The sequence below is a fragment of the Aphanomyces invadans genome (assembly GCF_000520115.1).
Source record: "Aphanomyces invadans strain NJM9701 unplaced genomic scaffold supercont1.3, whole genome shotgun sequence".
Classification (NCBI taxonomy): Eukaryota; Oomycota; class Saprolegniomycetes; order Saprolegniales; family Verrucalvaceae; genus Aphanomyces; species Aphanomyces invadans.
Window position 1 is genome coordinate 1,513,263 of NW_008580148.1, and position 19,254 is coordinate 1,532,516.

The 19,254-nt window shown below is 56.0% G+C and overlaps 8 protein-coding genes across 9 annotated transcripts; 5 read left to right on the top strand and 3 right to left on the bottom strand.

Moving 5' to 3' along the window:
• Window positions 1-8: 8 nt before the first annotated feature.
• H310_02135 (hypothetical protein) lies at window positions 9-2,885 on the top strand. Its single transcript, XM_008865548.1, has 8 exons — window positions 9-456; window positions 508-596; window positions 653-1,051; window positions 1,110-1,193; window positions 1,296-1,472; window positions 1,525-1,905; window positions 1,968-2,579; window positions 2,647-2,885. The coding sequence occupies exons 1-8, from the start codon at window positions 33-35 to the stop codon at window positions 2,785-2,787; spliced, it is 2,307 nt and encodes a 768-aa protein (XP_008863770.1). The 5' UTR covers window positions 9-32; the 3' UTR covers window positions 2,788-2,885.
• On the bottom strand, window positions 2,852-3,697 carry H310_02136 (hypothetical protein). The gene is made up of 3 exons (XM_008865549.1): window positions 3,338-3,697; window positions 3,012-3,284; window positions 2,852-2,965 (listed from the first exon to the last, which is right to left on the bottom strand). Exons 1-3 carry the CDS (start codon window positions 3,639-3,641, stop codon window positions 2,895-2,897), a joined length of 648 nt encoding a protein of 215 aa, XP_008863771.1. The 5' UTR covers window positions 3,642-3,697; the 3' UTR covers window positions 2,852-2,894.
• Window positions 3,698-3,865: 168 nt separating this feature from the next.
• On the top strand, window positions 3,866-4,126 carry H310_02137 (hypothetical protein; the record flags this gene model as incomplete). Its single annotated transcript, XM_008865550.1, has 1 exon — window positions 3,866-4,126. The coding sequence occupies one exon, from the start codon at window positions 3,866-3,868 to the stop codon at window positions 4,124-4,126; it is 261 nt and encodes an 86-aa protein (XP_008863772.1).
• A 373-nt stretch (window positions 4,127-4,499) lies between these two features.
• Window positions 4,500-5,343, top strand: H310_02138 (hypothetical protein). The gene is made up of 4 exons (XM_008865551.1): window positions 4,500-4,827; window positions 4,879-4,977; window positions 5,026-5,124; window positions 5,184-5,343. The coding sequence occupies exons 1-4, from the start codon at window positions 4,672-4,674 to the stop codon at window positions 5,307-5,309; spliced, it is 480 nt and encodes a 159-aa protein (XP_008863773.1). The 5' UTR covers window positions 4,500-4,671; the 3' UTR covers window positions 5,310-5,343.
• A 312-nt stretch (window positions 5,344-5,655) lies between these two features.
• Window positions 5,656-8,192, top strand: H310_02139. 2 transcript variants are annotated; one of them, XM_008865553.1, is made up of 2 exons: window positions 5,656-7,613; window positions 7,655-8,192. In XM_008865553.1, exons 1-2 carry the CDS (start codon window positions 5,704-5,706, stop codon window positions 7,809-7,811), a joined length of 2,067 nt encoding a protein of 688 aa, XP_008863775.1. In that variant the 5' UTR covers window positions 5,656-5,703; the 3' UTR covers window positions 7,812-8,192. The 2 variants fall into 2 exon arrangements, with proteins under 2 accessions (XP_008863775.1, XP_008863774.1); XM_008865552.1 differs by having other exon boundaries at window positions 5,656-8,192.
• Window positions 8,193-8,215: 23 nt separating this feature from the next.
• H310_02140 (hypothetical protein) lies at window positions 8,216-10,792 on the bottom strand. Its single transcript, XM_008865554.1, has one exon. It carries the CDS (start codon window positions 10,681-10,683, stop codon window positions 8,236-8,238), a length of 2,448 nt encoding a protein of 815 aa, XP_008863776.1. The 5' UTR covers window positions 10,684-10,792; the 3' UTR covers window positions 8,216-8,235.
• A 1,569-nt stretch (window positions 10,793-12,361) lies between these two features.
• On the bottom strand, window positions 12,362-16,433 carry H310_02141 (hypothetical protein). The gene is made up of 4 exons (XM_008865555.1): window positions 16,337-16,433; window positions 14,753-16,284; window positions 12,869-14,694; window positions 12,362-12,814 (listed from the first exon to the last, which is right to left on the bottom strand). Exons 1-4 carry the CDS (start codon window positions 16,423-16,425, stop codon window positions 12,467-12,469), a joined length of 3,795 nt encoding a protein of 1,264 aa, XP_008863777.1. The 5' UTR covers window positions 16,426-16,433; the 3' UTR covers window positions 12,362-12,466.
• Window positions 16,434-17,209: 776 nt separating this feature from the next.
• H310_02142 (hypothetical protein) lies at window positions 17,210-18,709 on the top strand. The gene has a single exon (XM_008865556.1). The coding sequence runs from the start codon at window positions 17,240-17,242 to the stop codon at window positions 18,650-18,652; it is 1,413 nt and encodes a 470-aa protein (XP_008863778.1). The 5' UTR covers window positions 17,210-17,239; the 3' UTR covers window positions 18,653-18,709.
• The last annotated feature ends 545 nt before the right edge of the window (window positions 18,710-19,254 follow it).

The window sequence follows — 19,254 nt, forward strand, 5'->3', positions numbered from 1 at the left end:
CATTTTCGATTCCCGCGACGGTTCGCAGCACGATGCGATTCCAGCACGCTCAAGCGTCGGTGAACCAACACACGGAGATCGTGACGGCCTGTTGCTGGACACCAGAGAACGATGTCATCACGTGTAGCGACGACAATACGATCGTGCGATGGCGTATGGACGGCGAGGTGGTGGGCAAAGTTGCGTCTGTCGACACGTTTGTGACGAGTGTCGACTGGGTCCCTTCCGTGGGGAAACAAGGTGCCGATATGTTTGTGATCGCATGCACGGACGGCACGTTTCGAATCATGTCGAAGAACGGGCGCGAGGAGAAGAAGGTGCAGGCGTCCGACGCAGGGGCGATCATCTCACTGAAATGGAACTACGACGGGACGGCGCTCGTGACCGCGGGCGAAGACGGATCCGTCAAAGTATACTCGCGCAGCGGCAACCTTCGATCGACGTTGGCCAACACAGGTTCTTCTATCGTCCATCCATTTCTGACATGCGTGTTCAATTCGTGCGTAGGAAACGCCGTGTATGCCGTGTGTTGGGGTCCCGACAACGACCAGATTCTTTTCACGAACAGCAAGAACCTCGTCATCAAGACGATTCAAGTACAATCTACGTGTTGATCTCGAGATTTCGTGTTCTGCGCTCAAACACGCCGTAGGTGGGTCGCAAGGACATTCAGTGGAAGGCCCACGACGGTCCCATTCTCTGCATCGACTGGAACCCAATCAACAATCGCGTGATTTCCGGCGGTGAAGACCGCGTGTTTCGTGTCTGGGACGGCTTTGGCCGTCAGCTGTACCAGAGCCCGGTGTGCGAACATGTCATCACGAGCATCGCGTGGAGTCCGAAGGGCGACATGTTTGCTGTTGGCGCGTTCAACATGCTGCGGTTGTGCGACAAGACGGGCTGGTCGTACTGCCGCGAACGGCCCAAGTGCGGATCGCTCATGGACATATCGTGGGCATCAGACGGAACGCAGCTCGTGGCAGCCGGCGGCAACAGCTCCACGTTGTTTGCTCAAGTTGTCGACCGCCATCTCCAATGGAACAAGATAGAGGTGGGTGCGACTTGGGCCGCTCGATTCGTCGCATCCTTCTCCCATGGACTTCTCGCAGGTGACACTGAAAGACCCACGGAAAATCCACGTCCATGACGTGGTCAACGAAACAGTGGAGGAACTCGATTTTGTGCGCGACCGGGTACGCTCTTTTCATGGCCGTCGGGTTGGCACGTGTGGAGGCTTGGTGGCCGTTCATCTGAAAACTGGTGGAGGTGACGCCGATCGACTTGTGCCATCGTAGGTGATTGAGATGTCGCTCGGGTATGGCTTCCTCATTGTGTGCACGGCGACGCAGTGTTTCATCTACAACTTTCAAAACTGGAACACGCCGCACATTTTCGACCTCCGTGCCGCCGTCAACTTTATCTTGCAAAGCGAGTGCCACTTCATCACGGTCGACAACTTTCACGGCATCCAGGTGCGTTCGCGACCTTTCGACGGGGCGAACGACTCTCCACGGGTACGAGTAGGTGTACTCGTACGAAGGCCGGGCAATTTCCAATCCAAAGTTTAACGGGATGCACGTCGAGTTTCTCCATCGGCACACCGTGTCGCTCAGCATCGACACCGTGTCGATCTTGGACCACTCGGACCGGAAAACGATCCGGTCGTTCGACATCAACACGGGCAAAGCGCTCCCGATCACGTTCACGCACTCGCTGGACGTCCTGGAGCTCGCGCTGTCGCACTATGGCCCGAGCACGGACCGGAAGCTGTTTTTCATCGATAGCAACCGCGACTTGCACCTGTCTCAGTTGTCGCACAAGGGATCGTTCAAACTCCAGGCCCAAGTCGACTCGGCGGCGTGGAACGACTCGTCCGAGATGCTCGTGGCTCTCTCCGATGCCAAAGTACGAAGCATCGTCTCGTGCGAGTGATTTCCGTGCTCAATCTTGACTGCCCTACGTCTTAGGTGCTGTGTTGGACATACCCTAACATGGTGTATGTGGACCGCACGCTGCTTCCCGACGTGATCGAGTCCAAGGACGGGACGGACTACCAAAAACTCGCGTGCATCACGTCGTTTGTCGGTCCTCGCTTCACTGTGCGGCGTACGGACGGCGCGATCTTGGCCGGCGCCGTGTCGCCGTACCCGACGGTCTTGTACGAGTTTACGAGCGCCAACGAATGGGACAAAGCCGTGCGCCTGTGTCGTTTTGTCAAAACCAAGAGCTTGTGGACATGCTTGGCCGGCATGGCGCTACACAAGCGACACCTCGAGACGGCCGAAGTCGCGCTCGCCGCCATCGAGTCGGTCGACAAGTTGCACTTTATTTTGTACGTGAAGAACTTGGTTAGCGAAGCGCGTCGCATGGCCGAGTTAGCGCTGTATGCTGGCGGCGCTGTCGACGAAGCCGAAGCAATTTTGCTGCAGGCGCACCCAATGCCGTTGGTGTATCGAGCGATCAAGATGAACATCCGACTGTTCCGGTGGGACCGGGCGCTCGACCTCGCCATTAAGTACACGACGGCTGGAGGCACCCACGTCGACACAGTCCTGGCGTATCGCCAGCGGTTCTTGGCAGTACGTCGTCGCCGAGTTGTCATGTGGATAACGTGGAAACCGATGATTGACTCGGGTTACTTGGTAGGCCAACAAACTCGACGAATCCGACAAGAAATTTCTCCAGTACATGCAGCAATTTCCCGTTGATTGGGAGAAAATTTCGGCGAAAAAAGTTGCCGAGCGCGAGAAGGAAGTCGCAAGCGGTGGAAGCGGCCGGCGCAAGTAGATGGCGCCGCCACGGTGGTCGTGGATGTAGCAACGTCGAGGGGTTCAAAGGATGATGCATATACTCTAGTAAAAAGCGTGTGAATTATGTTATGACGATTTTGATGTTTAACAGCCGCACGATTCTGCGGCCACCGTGTCCTTTGGAGTGGGTGCAGCCACGAGTTTGATGTCAACCACTACAACAAGAACGATGAGATGATGGAGGGCGTGGAAGCGTCGTACGATTGGACTCGCCGGGAGCGGCAGCATCTTCTAAGCCGGGTAGGACAGTCGCAAGCTTCCGAAAGAGCGTCTTGATGTTGTGCCCTGCCTTTGCACTCGTCTCGATGAACATCACATTGTCCTCCTTCGCCTTGTCAGCGCCTTCGTCTATGGACACCTGGCGCCGGTCGGCAATGTCTGTTTTGTTACCCACAAGCATGATCACAACGTCTTGTCCGCGTTCGGCCCGCACGTCTTCGATCCATTTCGACGTGTTGAGAAATGACGCGCGGTCTACCAAATCATCAGGTCAACAGGGCAGTGGACTGCGACGCTTTCGTTATTACTCGAAATGTCGTAGACGACGACAGCCACCGACGAATCACGAATGTAACTTGGGATCAAGCTTCGGAAACGCTCTTGGCCGGCAGTGTCCCACAATTGCAGCCGAACCGTGCGATTTTCCAAGTACATGGTCTTGGAGAGAAAATCTATCCCAATTGTCGCCTGGTACGCGTTGTCAAACGTGTCGTACATGAACCTCGTGATCATCGAGGTCTTCCCGACACCTTGATCTCCAAGGAACACCAGCTTGTACTTGGCCAAGGGCGTGATCGATACCGGCTTCGCTTGACTTGCCACGTCGGCCATCCTGGTTGACTGCGCTCAGGTTTTTGCTGTTCCGGCCTCTCTTTCGTCAGGGGTGGAAGCTGATTGGAGGAAAATGGATGAGCCAATCAGATCGCAGGCCAGGCATTTTAAATAGAAACAGGTAATGCTGCTTTAGTGTTCAAGTGTAGTGATTGGATTTGTTTTTTAATTATGCGGAGTCCTGTCAACGTCTTCACCATCCTTCTGCGTCGACGGCGTCCATCATGCGGCTCGGCGAATTCATGTGGGCAAAGCGCTACCAAGTGCTGTTCACGACGCAAGGGTTTACGCTGGTTGGGATATATGCGCATCGCTTTGGGTACCTCGATGAGTATCTCAAGTTTCTCGAGGACGACGAAGACAAGCCAGTGCCGACCCTTCCTGTCCAGCGCCAACAAGAGGGCCGCGAGGCGATTTGGAAAAAGGCCATGGAGCTCCCTGTTGCAGGATCTAAGTCTGCTGCGGCGGCCAAGAATGAAGTATGAGTTCACCGGTGCCTCGGTCGGTTCCACCGCTCTCGATTCTTCACACGGTCCTACATGTTACATCGTCCAACATCATTACAGGTGTCCGTTCACTCCAGAGAAGTTGCCGTGTCCCAGGAAATGCTGCGAAGATTATTGTGTCAACCCTTTTTGTTTCATTTTGGTCGTCGCCCAGCACCAGTGGGCAACTTCACAGCGTTGGAGGAATTGCAGTTCGACATGTCTTCGAGATCGCTGTGCCTTGAACGAGCCAAATCTCCAGAAGCCACCCACACCTCGCTAGCTCCATTACAACATTGCAACGCGATGGACCTGTGGCATCCGACCTGTTCTCGAAGGCAGCAACCATCCGGGCGCGGGTCGTGTACAGGCCTCATTCACACAGCGCATCCATCCACCGCAATGACGTTCGTCAACGGTAGAGGCAATCCAGTTGGACAAATTGGACCACTCCCTAGGATATCCCATATTGGAGGTCTAATCAGGACATTGGTGGACAGAAATCCCAATGATTGCGGTTCCCGCATCAACGTGGACTGGATGTCATGCAGGCTGTCGCTCCATCAAGAAAAATGCCGCTGACGAAGGAGCGGACGGACATGGCGAAGGTGAACTACGCTCTCATCGAAGCCGCCGCCAAGAATGACATCGACAAGCTTGACGCAGCGTTGGAACTTGGCGCGGAAGTCGACTGCCGATATGTGAGTAGGCCAACGCCTTGGTCGACGGCTGACGTCCACTGTTGAGTATAGCAAGGTTTTACTCCGCTGTATCTGGCCGTGATGAAGGGATTCACAAAGGTCGCCCACCGACTCTTGCTCCGCGGTGCCAACGTCGAAGCGATGTGCAACGTACATGTTTTCGAGTCGCCTACCGTCAAAGGTTGATACCAATTGTAGAAGCGGCGAACAGCCATCATGATCGCAGCAAGTCGCGGACGATTGATGTGCGTGGAACTGCTTCTCGATCACCATGCGAACGTGCATCGCCAAGACGAAGTACAACATCCTGTTTTTATCAATTCCATGCCCTCTGACATTATTCCCTTGCACCACAGGGCGGTGAGACAGCCAAGCAACTTGCTCTCAGGAATGGCCACGAAGGCGTCGCCGCGTTATTGCAGGACGCAGAATACGCTACCCTGCCCCGCAATTCCCGTCTCATGGCACTGTCGCTCGCTTAAGCGTTAATGTAATCCCTGTCTACGTTTATGTCCATTTCTATGGGCCAAGCCATCAAAGCCAGTATACTCGAATCGCCGCCTCATGCGGCTGTTGTACACGGCTAAGACGGCAAAGAACGTGATGTGTGTCCCATGCGCTCGTTTTCGTGCCCCGCGTACAGAACACGCAAAGCCACGCTGGAGGAGACGACCCTTGGCAGACGCGATGTCGCCAGCGAATACTCTCCGGATACCGTGACCGTTTCAGGCCTTGGTTCCATATTCCATATATCTTTGCTGTTGTTCTAGGCATAGCCGACCAATGGCAGGCAAAGGAGTGTCCGAAATAGGCATAGATAAGGACAGGGCGCGCCCAAGGGGCATCGCCGCTCCAGTTGCCAGTCCCGAATCCGACATGAAGGACACGACTGCAGCCGCTGGAAGCCCCGCCCTCGCTGCAGCGTTGTCATCGTTGCGCAAGGCGAAACGGTCCCGTGGTTTGGCCTTGAATCTCGTCGACGACAACAACCGAAAACAGGCCATTGCCTCGGCGGTCGTGGCAGCGACACCGACGGTGTGCAGCAGTAATGACGACTGTAGCGCTTCACGCGGGACGGTTCATGCATTCACTGCCGTGGACCGTGGAACACATGCCAAACCTCGCTTTGAAACAGCCAACAACAATGACGACGAGCATGAAGATTGCACCAACGTCTCGACGCAGCATGGAAAGCGATATCTCATTAGCACTGTGTCGAACAATACTACGGCAAGCACGTCCTCCTGTAGCTACAAGGAAGCTCTCCTCTTGCACACAGGACCTTCCTCTCACACTCACGGATTCACGTGGTCGTCGGCGGTGACGACAGCATTGGCGAACATGGGGGTCTCTCCTTCCCCATCTGAATGCGGTACAATCTCTGCTCCAACTTCGCCATGCTGCATCGACAACCCTCACACAAAGGACAATCAAGTGTCGTCGGCGGCAAGTCCTGTTCCAGGGCACAGTGACGATCCCAGCGCCAAGACCTGGCCCACGTCGCTGGACCTGGATGAGCACTCGCCAATTGCAACTACCGCGTCCCGACAAGACAAAACCGCCGCCGCCCGACTGCATCCCCGTGAGATCCGCAGTGCTATTGCCCATGCATCATCGCAAGGCGTGCTGTCGAAGAGTTCGAAACGCGAAATGCGCCAATCGATTCTGCGTGGCGCCACTCACGTCGTCCTGAATGGACTTCGACAGGTCTGCCACCTCCAGCCGCTCGTGTTGCCACTTTCGTCGTCGGACGCCCAGTCGCTCCCACCCACGACAGAATTCGACCGCCGACATACGAATGGTCTGCACAAGTGCTTGAACGCGCTGGTGCCACCGCCGCAGGGCGACACGCTCAAGGCCAAGCATCGCGTGCTCATCGCCCTGGATCGCGTCATCGACAAGTGGATGCACCAGGTCAAGACCACCACGGGCATCGCAGCAGTCGCGTCGCTCTTTGTTGGAGGTAGCTTCTATCTCAAAGTCGACGATGCCGACTCGGACTTGGACGTGGTCGTGCTGTGCCCGGTTGATGTGACGGTGGGCGACTTCTTCTCCGCGCTCCCCGTCCTCTTGTTGGCCGCCCCGACTATTCACCACGTCGTGTGCATGGAAGAGGCATACGTCCCGACGATCTCTTGCACGTTCCACGGCAGCATCCACGTCGATTTACTCTTCAGCCGATTCACGCAGACGGTGGTGCCAAACCACCTACCTCTGCACAGCGATCACATCCTCGTGGGTTTGGACTTGGCGTCCGTGCGATCCTTGTCCGTGCCACGGGTGGCGTCGCTCGTGCTCGACTTGGTCCCGAACCCGACGGCGTTCCGCGGCTGCCTCCGCGCCGTCCGTGCGTGGGCCAAAGCCCGCGGTCTCTACTCGAACAAGGTCGGGTTCCTCGGCGGCATTTCGTGGACAGTGCTCGTCGCGCTCGTGTGCCAAATGTTCCCCCACGCTGTCGCTGGATCGTTGCTCCACCACTTCTTCCATATCCTTTCGTCGTGGCAATGGCCGATGCCAGTCATGCTCGCCAAGCCGTACGATGCTGGCCACGGGTTTACCCAGTGGAGCCCTGCTCTGCACGTCCACGACCGGGCGCACGTGATGCCGATTCTTACACCGGGGTACCCGTCCATGAATTCGGCGGCCAACGTCACCCACTCGACACTCCGCGTGCTCAAGGAAGAGCTGACACGGGGCAAGCTCGTGCTGGATGACATGGTCGCCCAGGGTCTGACGAGCCCCCAGGCGTGGAGCCCCCTCTTCGCCCCGAGCGACTTTTTCGTCCGGTATGACCACTACATCCACGTCCACGTCGATCCGTCGTTAGATGTCCGGGCCGCTTCGTCCGGCGCGCAGGTCGGGTTTGTCGCGTCTCGGCTGCGCAAGCTCGTCGATGCCCTCCAGCTTACCAACCACGTCCTCACGGTTCATCCGTTTCCGACGTACTTTGGGCCGCCGCACCACGCGTTCTTTGTGGGATTTGAGCTCACGGAAGCGCTGCACGACGTCGCCCGCGCCATCGTGGCCCCCGTCCTCACGTACTTCACAGCGACGGAACTACACACGACGACAGGGACGACGTACCCTGATTGCAGACCACCTGTCTCCGCCACGTTGTCCTACATGACATGGCAGGACCTCCCGGAAGTGGTGTTTCCTCAAGGGCGACCCCACGCGGCTGGCGACCGCGCCAAGTACAAGCTTAGCCGTGCACACACGCTGCATGTTGCAGGCTCGTCCGCATCCCACCGAATGACGTCTTCGCTCGTGTGCCATCGGTGGCAGCAAGAGCCACCACCATACACCGCTTCACACATCGATCAACCCGTCCGCCTACGTAATTAATGCACCACACTCTACCACGCATCCGCCGTTCAACCAGCGACACTCCAACACACACAAAACTTGTTAAATTGCACTATGGGGCCGCTTGGACGACGCACTGTCGTCCTTGGGACTCGTGGGGGGTGGGGGGCTGCTACTGGTGGACGACGACGTGGATGCAGTCGATGGTGCGTCGGACACGGGATTCTCTGCAACGGAAGGCGCGCTGTCTGAGGTGGAGGATTCGCCTGTGGTCACTTCGACGGGGGCACCAGCACCGGTTGTCGTGGCAGGTGTTGGGGCTGCAAGCTGCACACCCGCCGCCTCCGGTGCTTTCGGCAGAGTCGTGTCGACATCCATGGCGGAACTCTCGTCATCGTCGTCGTCTTCGAGCTTATCGAGGTCGTCCAGGCCTTGGAAGTCGTCAAATACGTCCATATTGGTCAGTTGGGCCTGGTTCTCCTTCGTGCTCGAGTCAGCAGAAGGTGGCGGCTGGCGAACAACGGCCGGAGCGGCCGCTACAGGGGCACTTGGTGCGGGGGCGACCACTGGCGGCACCTCGGCCTGAACCTGAGGTGGTTGCGAGGGTTGGGTTGGTTTAGCCGGCGGGGCTTGATCCTGCTGGAGCGGGGTTGGAGCGGCATGGGACGACGGCGATGGTTGCTGGTGTTGGTGTTGTTGCTGGTGGGCCATGGCGTCAGTCAATTGCTTCGTGAACTCGCCAGGGCCAGCGGTTGCTTGTTTTTGCAGGTGCTGTTGTTGTTGAGACACTTCGTGAACCTTGCGCACCAGTGGGACAATGCTGTCGACGATGAACGTCTCGATCGCTTGGAGCACATTCGGATCTCGTGGTGGCGCACCTTCCGCCTCGTTGATGACGACCATGGCATAATGGATATTTTGCTTCATGCTTTCTGCCTTGGACGTTTGCCGGGACCCTGACTGCGCCGCCATGCACAGGATATGGTATGCTTGCTTGAGCTGGTCGTAGTACTTGGTTCGGAGCTCTTGGACCTTTGCCCAGTACGCTGCACTCATTGCGGGGGTCATCGCGACGGGGGCGGCTCCTGTGTTAGCGGCACCCATCGAGGGGGTGGCGCCCGTTGGCTGCGCCGCTCCTGGAGTCGACGCACCGTAACCTGGCTGCGGAGTCGACACTTGCTGGGGTTGCTGGGGCGTACCAAAAGCCGTCGCGCCGTTTGTCATGGACGTTTGACGAGAGAGCTGGCCCTTCGGGTCCATGTGTGGCTGTGGGGCGTGCGACGCCATGCTGTATCCGCCCGTAGGTGTCGTCGGGCCAAATACAGACGCGCCCTTCATGGGGGGCTGCGACGGAACGGTAGGCTGGCCAAAGAACGAGGCGGCGTGCTGGGGTTGCATTAGACCCGGGGCTCCATTGTACCCGTTGTGTTGCATCGACGACATGTTCATGGACATCACAATCTGCTGAAACGATGCGCACTGCTTCTTGAGCGCGGCGTTCTCTTGCTGCAGCTGAAAGATCATCAAGCGCTGGTTCCACATGATTTCGACCAACTTGTCCATCGGTTGAAAGTGCATGCGTTGGGAGAATTCTTGATACGACAGGTTTCCAGGCGCGGCAGCGTGCTGGAACGGGTTGCCTCCCGCGTTGGCCAGCATCTGCTGCTGGAGGACCTGTTGCATGTTGCTGTTGTCGCCAAAGCCCGCGCTATTCTGTGACAGCTGGCGCTGCAGCATGTGCTGTTGTTGCTGATGGGCAAACGAATTTGCGGCGGTCGGTGTGAGTGACGGCGCCATCCCACCTGGTTTCGTTGCGTTCGTCGTGCCGTCGGAATGCGGTGGGGTGTACATTCGTTGGCTGATGTCGATGCGTGACATTTCGTTCTGCGCGTTGATCGTATACTCTTCGCGGTTGGTGCTGGTCGTTGCGATTTGGTGTTCCGTTCGCGCGGCCATTCGCTGCAGAGTCGTATCGTCGATTTTGTTGCCATGGAGCTGCTTGTACCGCATGTACAACGCTTGCATAGTCGTTCGTCGCATCGTTGGATCGGGGTATGGAACCGTATCGACTGGGCCAGACGAGGAAGGACCGGACGTTGCGTGACCGTTGTTGGTCCCTGCCGAGGCCGCACTGGACTGCGTTGGTGTGGCAGAGAGAGACGCACCTGAATACGACCGCTGGAGACCGGGGTTACCTCCAGCATGCATGTGGCTTCCAGCAGTGGATGATGCACTCGATGAAAATGTGTTGGTTGCACCCGTCGACGGATTGTTTGACGGATTTGTTGACATTCCTGGACTGACACTGGTATTTGACGTGGACGCGGCTTGCGCTGCCTGTCGTTTCTTGGCTGCTGTGGTTGTTGCTGCCGGCGGTCGCTTTGATTTGGGTGTGATCGAGTCAGGTTTCGCTGAGGGTGTGACAACCTTGGGAGGAGGAGCTACTTTTGGGACTGCACTTTTGGGAGGGGCTCTCACCCGTGCCTTCTTGGCCAGAGGGCCCCCCACAGCAGATTGAACAGCGCTTTGCATCACGGTAGCTTCGGGCATGTATAGGTGAGCAATCGAATCGGTGGCACGACGGACAGACGGCAAGGCGCAGCGTGTCGCGAGTGTGGCGATTGATCGGCCTCGTACTTGACGTCTTCGATTCGAAGAGTTTTAATGATGGGTTTCAAACTGAAGGTTCTTTATCTTGATTTGAGTATGCTTGCTTTGGGTGCGTCATGTTAGGGAAACTCTCTATCCTTTTATATTTTGTGTCGCTCCGATTGGTTCGTTTGAACTCCCGCGGGCAAAGGCGGCCAATCAAACACTGACTCAGCACGTTGGTATCCGGTATGTACCGAATAAACCTTTCAAACCGCGTTTTCTCTGAGACCAGGGCACCAATCACACGGCCACCCAACCAAATCCCGTGTACTTCTCACACCCCTCTATGAATGCATACTTTTCCTCTTACAACGAATAATGGCCTACGCGGACAGCGCGGTGCATCGGTCAAGTTTGCCTGGCGGAAGCGGCGTCTGGTAGCCCCCCGAGCCTATGCCGCCCGCCGTCCCTTCTTTAGCATAACATTGAGTTAGATGATCAGAAAGGCGGAGTACCTAGTTCGATGGTCTCGGTGCATTGCTTGGAGTTTGCGGAGAAACGAAATGTCCGTCGTGGCGAACATGGCGACTGCCCTGTACAGTTCCTGCACATGGTTAAGGACATTGACCTCATCCAGTGTGGTGCACCTCATCGCTCACTTGGTCGTGCTTTGCCGCCAGACGAGCACTGGCCTTCTCGTGGATCCTATAACCAACCTCGTCAGGAAAGGATATGCTTCAGGCAAAAACGTACGATTCCACTGGCGAGGAACGGGGTGACTGGTCGTCATGTGTGCTTTCACGGCTAAACTCGTCAGCCGCCAACTCAACGAACTCGAATCCATCTTGAATGATCTCCAGCACTTGCTCCTGCGTCAGCGCCACCTTTCCCACCACTCTACATCATTATGTTCATCCCCAGCAACACACACATGCCGTGGCGAACGAACGTACTGGAGAATCGCGCGGCATCGGGCTAGGGCTTGCAAGACATCGTCATCGTCGGGATAGCTGTCGATGGCGACATGAAGTGCGCCGGCCGAAATTCCATGCTTGACCAAAATCTACTTGCTCATTGGCAACACATCGAACCATTGTAGTGTCCTACCCTTTCCTTCATTGCTTCCAGTTCGTTCAGGAAAGCTTCAGAGAAATGAGTCACGTCTTGAACGTCTACATTTTCGTGTGCCTCCATGCTCGCGCGCACATTGTTCTGCTCTCGTGAAGGTCGCGTTAGAAAGCTTCGAGAAGAGATACGGCAACGACTTACCAACGAGGAACGGATCGACAACTCTAGTTCCTTCACGACTATCAGTAGGGTCTCCTTCGTCACCGTGCCATCGGAAACGAAAGCACCCGCCGCGTCGGTGGTAGCGTGTTCCTCCACTTGGACGGGAGAGGAAGTAAAGGGAACTGACGACTCCAAGTCCTCGACGCGTTGAGGCCAATACTGCTTTGTCGCACCGTAGGCAGTCAATCCCGACAACAGAACTGCTCCAACAAGAAGCAGGTCGTTCTTGACATGCGCAGGTTGTCCACTCGCAATATGTGAATGACAGAGCGCTCTCGCTCGCCATGCCTGACACAATGGTCGAAGGACTCGGCGGTGCATTGACTGACAGTGAAAATCGTTGAACGGAAACTGACCTACATTCTGAATTTCAATTGAGTTTTAAACGAATTTGTGATCGCTAAACAGAGTTTAGAATAAATATGGTATTTTGAATTCTGGGTGCGTCAAGTTACTGTTGACACTGCAAGAGTCGCCGGAGCTCGGATTTCGCATGCACCTTGTCGACGGACGTCGCCTCCATGTGGATCATCGGCTGCACAGGAGTCCTCACGGAGAAATCGCCGCACCGGAGGACGGACATCGGCGGTCCAGGCGGCGCAGCATTCGATTCACTGTTGGGTTTGGAATAAAACCTTCGTGCATGGATGGACATTTGCCCCACTGTTGAAAACGCTTCCAGGACCGCCGTCCGCCACAGCGCTTCCCTCGTTCCCGCAGTCACGTCGTTGCTTGAGAAGAAGGCGAGCTCCCCACCTTTTTCCATTGTCAGTGTCACATATCGAGCTCGGTGTGGCATCTACCGATACTTTCGATCAGCGACTCCAAGATGCTCTCGTCAAACAATCGTCACCTGCAGGAGATTCCAAGCAACATCTCCGTCGCAATGTAGTTCGACTTGCGCGGTGGAGTCATCTACAATACACCGCAAGCGAAACTCGACCATGGGGGACGGTGCTTGGGTGCATATGTTCAACATGTCGTGCCGGAGCGGCGTGAAACCATCATGTCCGACAGGTGTGGAATCCCTCGTGAGGGGGCCGTGGCAGTGCTGGCAAATGCACTTCAGGATGGCGTAGCTGATGTGGCACACAGTAGCCACGAATCGATGGACTCGGCGGTCGATGACAGAGTACTGGTACATGTCAATCATGGTGGTCGGGGCGCCGTCCGTATGCGACTCGTACGCGGTGTTGTGCAGACTGCGTGGCACGTGTACGAGTTTTTCTTGGCCAAAACCAGCGACAATTTGCCTGGAATAGCACTTGGGCGTCCGGCAATGGAGGATGACAGTCGTCGCGTGCAATTGGACTATGTCCAGCTTGAATCCGCGCTTCCGCACACGCACCTTGACGCGATGTATCGACGCAAGCACGCCTAATGCAAGCCCGGAAGGCCACGCATACCGACGTTGATCGTGGTCCATCCAGAGCCCCACGGACACAGTGTCGGGGGTAAGCTGGTCTTGGATAGTCACTAGCAGGACACAATCATGCGATTCGTTGGTGGCGCTGCCGTAGTGATGGCACTCGGACGGTCGTACCACCATCAAGTCGGTGACTATGCCGCAGACGGAGACCACTCGGTCATCCAACTCGGACGGAAGCGCTGTTCGCATGGGAGTAGGTCCAGTCAAAGTGGTGGGGGGTAATGGAGTCACGAGAAGGCTGGACGGGGGCTGGACTGCATCGTACGTAGAGGCCATGGCTCGCCACAGCAGCGACGTGTCATCGGGGGCGGTGATGGGATGCAAGTTTGAAACCCATGTGAACGTTGTGGTGCCGTCGATCGTGTGGCGGAACTGCACCACCGTGTTCGTCACGTTGGATTGCGCGAGGACTTCTTGCCATCGGAGTGCATTCATGGCTGATGGGCCATTTGAAGCCAACGAATGTTTAAATTTCGCCAAATGATAGTCGAAGGCGCACATGGATGCCACCGGCGGCGTGAACTCGATGCGCTGCGGCGATGATGTAGTGAAAGTCATGTCCCACACGCTATGCGCATGCACATGCCATGGGAGGGCTTGCCGAGAAACGAGGACCTGGACGAGGCACCAGTTGGAGTCGGAGGCTTGGGCCATAGCCGCTGGCGTTGACGGAACGAAGACGCCGTGTAAGAGGAAGTGAGAGCAAACGACGTCCGTGCGCGATTGCGGTAAACTATCGATGCGAAGGACGAGCAAGCGCTTTGTACATGTGGGCCGTGCCTCAAGAAGCGGATCTGCCGCCGATGTGGCCACAATGGGCCGAAGGTCGTGGCATCGTATGTGAACATGAGTCACGTGGGTAGAGGAATGGATGGCTCTGGCTTGAGTTGCAAACTGACGATACCGATGGTCGTCGTTGTCGGGAAATGGAACACGCGTCACAACGACATCGTACGCGGTGAGGTGGTACAGGGTTGATGGTGGGGCCACCGTGACAGACTCAGGGCGCCCGACTACCAGAGGAATGCTGGCCGTTCGATCGACGAGGTGAAGGTCGTTCATCGCCATCGAGCCTTGAATGCACCCCACGAGAAGAATAGATGGCTGGGGCTCATCTGACGATGGAAAGACAAACTGATGGGTACGGCAGTCCATTTGTGCATCGACTGTGCTCAGGCTGGCCGATCGACTAACCATGCGATCCACCAAGTCTTGTAAGGACATTGCTGGGCCGACAAGTCCATTGGCGTCTAAGGATCGAGTTGAAACGCGTGAGTGCGGCCTGCAGAGATGCCATAGCCTTATTACCCGAGGCGGCGCTAAAGCATGTAGTACTGGAGTGGCAAAGGAAACTGTAGCCTAGGGTGGGTCTAGGGCGCCAAATCACCCCTGCCGACGCTGCCATGAGTCGCAGAACGGTTTGCCGGCGCAACGATCCCTCGCGAAAGACGTCCCACACAGGTGTCGTGACGGCATTTGAGCTGGTGGTGGTCGACTTGGGGCTCCAAACCGATGAGCGAGTGCTAAACCGTCGCAGAATATCTCTCGACAAATCTAGTAGATACGCCACAGTCGCCAACGGGACTTGATGGAAACCGAGCTCTTGGATGCGAGACAGCCTCGGCTGGATGTACATCGGGGACAACCGAGTCGAAAAGGATTCGAGGACGACCGAGCTACGAGAACACAGACCAACAAGCGCCGGTCCGATGCGGTGACCGTGATAGATGGTGACTATCGCGCCAACGCGAAGACCAGCACTTCGATTCGGCAGGGGAAAGTGGGCGAAGAGAACCACCACAGAATGATTGACCTCGAACGAGTCGTCGCAGATACGACGTGTGAGTGTACCAGTCAAATGAAGGGTCGAGTCAGGGTCTGTGCGGTATGGAGGCAGCGCTTGGTGGACGTGGAACGATGGCAGTAACGAATGGGTGACCACGGTGACGTGGTGCAGGGTCGTGTGGGCGTCGTCACGCAGAGGTCTCCATGTGCCGGTGGAGGAATACGATGGCGACGTTGTCGAGTGCAGCATGTACATGTTGCACTCTTTTGCAAACACCTTGACAAAGTCAGTGAGCAAAACATTCAGCCCTGGCCACAAGAACGGGTGGAACGCTGCGGTATGACCCGCCATTAAGACCGAAATGAACTGTCGATGTCGCGCCGCGGGTTGCGCTTGATGCAGCCTCGCCGATGTATCGTCGCCGACTTCGACTTCAATGAAAAAGTACTGAGCGTCTACTTGATTGGACACTGGAGAGATCGAAGCCACGCGCCCAGCCACGACAAAATGCCGTGACTTGGACGGCCATGGCTTGCTGCTCGAGCGTTTGGTCAAGGCACGCTGTAGCTGATACGGACCACCGTGCACTGGACCTTCGTGGGCAGGGTAGCATGACGCCAGAAGGGACTCCCACGTCATCGAGGCTGGCAAAATGGGCGGTGGCGGCAACTGTAGCTTTGCAACGCGCTCCACTTCGAGGTACATGAAGGAGGGTGCTTGGATGCATTTCCACGACGTGATGAACACGAGTTGATGAAGACATGATATGTCAGGTTGGAGAAGCACCATCGGAATTGTAGTGTCGCCGTCAGACAAGTTTAATCCATGCCACGAACATCTTGTCCCTGCTGTGCTGGTCGTAACGACTCGACCAAGCAACGCAACAGCGTTCGAAGCCGTCGGGAAGAGTATGTGCTGAGGAGAGTGTGTGATGTGAATGCATGAGCACGTGCACACGCCGCCGCTGTCACAGCACTCTGCAGCTTCTAGTCGTTCAAGAAGGGTTGTTGATGTCGCGTCGTACAAGTCGCGCAGGCGCATTACACGATTCCCCCTACGATATCACGGCCATCCTTGAGTTAATCAACTTGATGTACCATTCGTACACTCGTCCACGCATGGATGCCTCGTCTGCATCGCTCAGGCCTGCACACACCGCTCGGACGTACGCCGCCAGTTCGTTGGCATCGAGCATCCCACGACAACAACAACGAGTCAAAATTCCATTTCATTGGTATTTAATCAGCGAATCAATTTCGTTGTTGGATAAACGGCGCAATGATTGGTCAAAACTAGATCATACTAAAACAATACAATGCAAGCTTCCCACCATGTCATTTTGAGGCACATAATTCCAAGTACGTTATTGGGAGACAACGCCCGACCTGTCGCCTGCCCCTTTGATTTCAACTCCCTAGTGTACAGCAAGCACCGTCACTTTCAGCGATGGCCGTCAATGCATTCAACTACTGTATGGGCTGGGGAGACGACGGAGTATGCGTTCTGGACGCAGGAGTACAGCGACGACGTTTTCAATTCCGACTCGACAGCGCGTGATCTGGACGCGAAAACGTCACGACACGGTGTTGGAATCTTGTACAACATGGTTCAGCCACAGAGCTAGCAGCCTAGCAGCCAGAGCAGCCAGCGATGGGGTCCATCAAATGCTCCGCCTGTGACTTACGCGTGCATGGTCTAACCACACGATAAATAGTGTCATCTACGTCATCGAAATCCCCAACGACGACCAATCAACGGGATTGATTTGGCCAATGACTACACTAATTACAAGTGGTCGTTGTAAATTCCTAAAACAGTGTGAGGAATCTACCTCAACGACGACGTTATACGGTATTAGTAGTGTTAAACGCCTCAATACTTGGTCGAAACCGCAAGATTTGATATTGTTTAAACCAATAACGCACCCACCGCGATCGTAAAGATGCGCGCGGAGGGGAACTTCCTTTCTTTGCTGTCGAGGGGCTGTCATTTTCTAAGTCGCCGAGTCCATGAAGGTTGTTGTTGTCGGTTCCGGCATTGGCGGTATCTCCGCCGCATATCACTTGGTCAAGGACGGCCATGAGGTGATCTTGCTTGAAAAGGAAGACTACTTTGGCGGACACACGTACGCAATTGAAGTGGACGGGGAATCGGTCGACTTGGGGTTCATGATGTTTGGCGACTCGAACCCGAACATCAAGGCATGGTTCAAGCAGTTCGGGATCACGAAGGAAGACGGGACGACCAAGACGCGCATCCCCATGTCGTTGTCCGTGGACTCGGACGTTCCCGGCGACATGCAGTTCTCATCACGCAAGCCGTTCGGCTCTTTTCGGGAATTGTTTTCGCTGAAGAAGTGGCAAGTCATCTACGACATCTTCAGGTTCACCGTGGACCTCTTGACAATGCCCGTAATGTCCAACATTTCGACGGAGGAATGGGCCGCCTCTGGTCGGTACTCCAAGGCGTTTTTCCGCCACTACTACCTCCCGTTCGTCTCAATCTTGTGGACCGTGCCCAAGCACGACGTGATGACGCTGCCGGCTTCACAATTCCTCCGTTGTTTGAAGACGCACTCCAACTCGTTGTACATTCCCTTGTGGCAAGTCATCATGGGTGCGCTGGGACGCCGCGTCGACCGCCCCAAGCACTTGTGGTGGTACATTGGGTCAGCGTACAAGGCGCCGTTTCTCAAGTACTTTGAATCCAACGGCGGGGTCCTCAAGACGAATGCAAAGGCCACGTTGGTCGAGGAAGGTGGAAAAGCTGTCGTGCTCGAGTCGGGCGAGCGTATCGAGTGCGACCACGTTGTGCTGGCGTCGCACGCCGACGAAAGCGCTGCCTTGTTGCCGTGGAGCAAGAAGAACAAGCTCATGGACTACTATTTCCACAAGAGCCACATGTACGTCCATCGCGACCCGTCGTTCTTGAGCAAGGACAAGGGCGCGTGGAGCAGCTGGAACGTCCGCATCATGCATGACGACCAGTATATCTTGACGTACTGGATGAACCGCATCCAAAATCTCAAGTCGAACGACAACGTGTTCGTGACCATCACGCCAGGCGACTACAAGGGTCGCAAGCCCGAAAACATAGTGCATGACTTTCCGTGGGACCATCCCCGCCGCCTCGCCGACTGCCTTCCCCAAGACGAAATCATCCAAGAGGAAGGCATCACACTCTCTGGAGCGTGGCTCGGCCGTGGTTTCCACGAAGACGGTTTTGTCGCCGGTCGCCGTGCTGCCGCTATCGTCAACGACAAGAAGCACACAAAGACCGTGCTGTACGAAGACGACGGCAACATTCCCGTTCCGCCTGTGCCTCCCTTTGGCATGCCGCTGTCGGTGTCGGCGTTCTTTGCGTCCGTCGCTGCTGCCGCCGCGTTTGGTGTATACAAGATAGCCGAACACTACACCAAGTGAATCACGCCCAATTCTAGATTGCACGTAATTAATCCACCGCATATGTATGAATATTCCCTTGACAGTCCTTGGTTCAAAGAGGATGAGATCGCGGACGGGGGACCTAGATCACGTCGCTCGATTGATCACCGTCGTCATAATCGAACGTTGTGTTGCACGCCGGCCGCCTTGGTGGGGTCTGCATTCACCGAAGAATATTCATCGCACAGGAGCCTGAAGGGTATGATGCCGTTAAGTGGACGAGTATGTGGAAGTGATGCGGCAAGATACACGCTTGACGGTAGAAGGACATCGCGCGTGAGGTCAGTTGGACTCGATGGAAGGGAGAAAATGGTCGTCCAGATGCATCAAATACCTGTGCACTTATGCAAGCATGGCAAGGGCGAAGAGCCACTTGATGTTTTTCGCAATGCGATCAGTGTGACTCCATGGAGGTCAGGAACACACTGGTTCGTCGAGCCGGCGCCGCCATCGTCCCGTCCTCTCGATCGTCCAACACGCAGACGACCTTGTGCGGCAACATGTCGATCTGCATCTCAGCGTCGTTTAGTCGGCACAGCAAGGGGTGTCCACGTTGTCGATGGCCATGACTGCGAAGTCCG

What these genes read in the sequence shown, in the direction of transcription:
- H310_02135 (XM_008865548.1), top strand. Translation starts at nt 33, where the DNA reads ATGCGATTCCAGCACGCTCAAGCGTCGGTGAACCAACACACGGAGATC. An exon ending in ATCGACGTTGGCCAACACAG is followed by an intron (nt 457 to 507) that starts GTTCTTCTATCG and finishes ATTCGTGCGTAG; the next exon opens with GAAACGCCGTGTATGCCGTG. An exon ending in TGGCTCTCTCCGATGCCAAA is followed by an intron (nt 1,906 to 1,967) that starts GTACGAAGCATC and finishes CCTACGTCTTAG; the next exon opens with GTGCTGTGTTGGACATACCC.
- H310_02136 (XM_008865549.1), bottom strand. Translation starts at nt 3,641, where the DNA reads ATGGCCGACGTGGCAAGTCAAGCGAAGCCGGTATCGATCACGCCCTTG. An exon ending in CGTCGTCTACGACATTTCGA is followed by an intron (nt 3,285 to 3,337) that starts GTAATAACGAAA and finishes ATGATTTGGTAG; the next exon opens with ACCGCGCGTCATTTCTCAAC. An exon ending in CGCTCCCGGCGAGTCCAATC is followed by an intron (nt 2,966 to 3,011) that starts GTACGACGCTTC and finishes TTCTTGTTGTAG; the next exon opens with TGGTTGACATCAAACTCGTG.
- H310_02138 (XM_008865551.1), top strand. Translation starts at nt 4,672, where the DNA reads ATGCAGGCTGTCGCTCCATCAAGAAAAATGCCGCTGACGAAGGAGCGG. An exon ending in ACGTCGAAGCGATGTGCAAC is followed by an intron (nt 4,978 to 5,025) that starts GTACATGTTTTC and finishes TACCAATTGTAG; the next exon opens with AAGCGGCGAACAGCCATCAT. An exon ending in ACGTGCATCGCCAAGACGAA is followed by an intron (nt 5,125 to 5,183) that starts GTACAACATCCT and finishes CTTGCACCACAG; the next exon opens with GGCGGTGAGACAGCCAAGCA.
- H310_02139 (XM_008865552.1), top strand. Translation starts at nt 5,704, where the DNA reads ATGAAGGACACGACTGCAGCCGCTGGAAGCCCCGCCCTCGCTGCAGCG.
- H310_02140 (XM_008865554.1), bottom strand. Translation starts at nt 10,683, where the DNA reads ATGCCCGAAGCTACCGTGATGCAAAGCGCTGTTCAATCTGCTGTGGGG.
- H310_02141 (XM_008865555.1), bottom strand. Translation starts at nt 16,425, where the DNA reads ATGCTCGATGCCAACGAACTGGCGGCGTACGTCCGAGCGGTGTGTGCA. An exon ending in GCATCCATGCGTGGACGAGT is followed by an intron (nt 16,285 to 16,336) that starts GTACGAATGGTA and finishes GTGATATCGTAG; the next exon opens with GGGGAATCGTGTAATGCGCC. An exon ending in TTGCTTGGAATCTCCTGCAG is followed by an intron (nt 12,815 to 12,868) that starts GTGACGATTGTT and finishes AAGTATCGGTAG; the next exon opens with ATGCCACACCGAGCTCGATA.
- H310_02142 (XM_008865556.1), top strand. Translation starts at nt 17,240, where the DNA reads ATGAAGGTTGTTGTTGTCGGTTCCGGCATTGGCGGTATCTCCGCCGCA.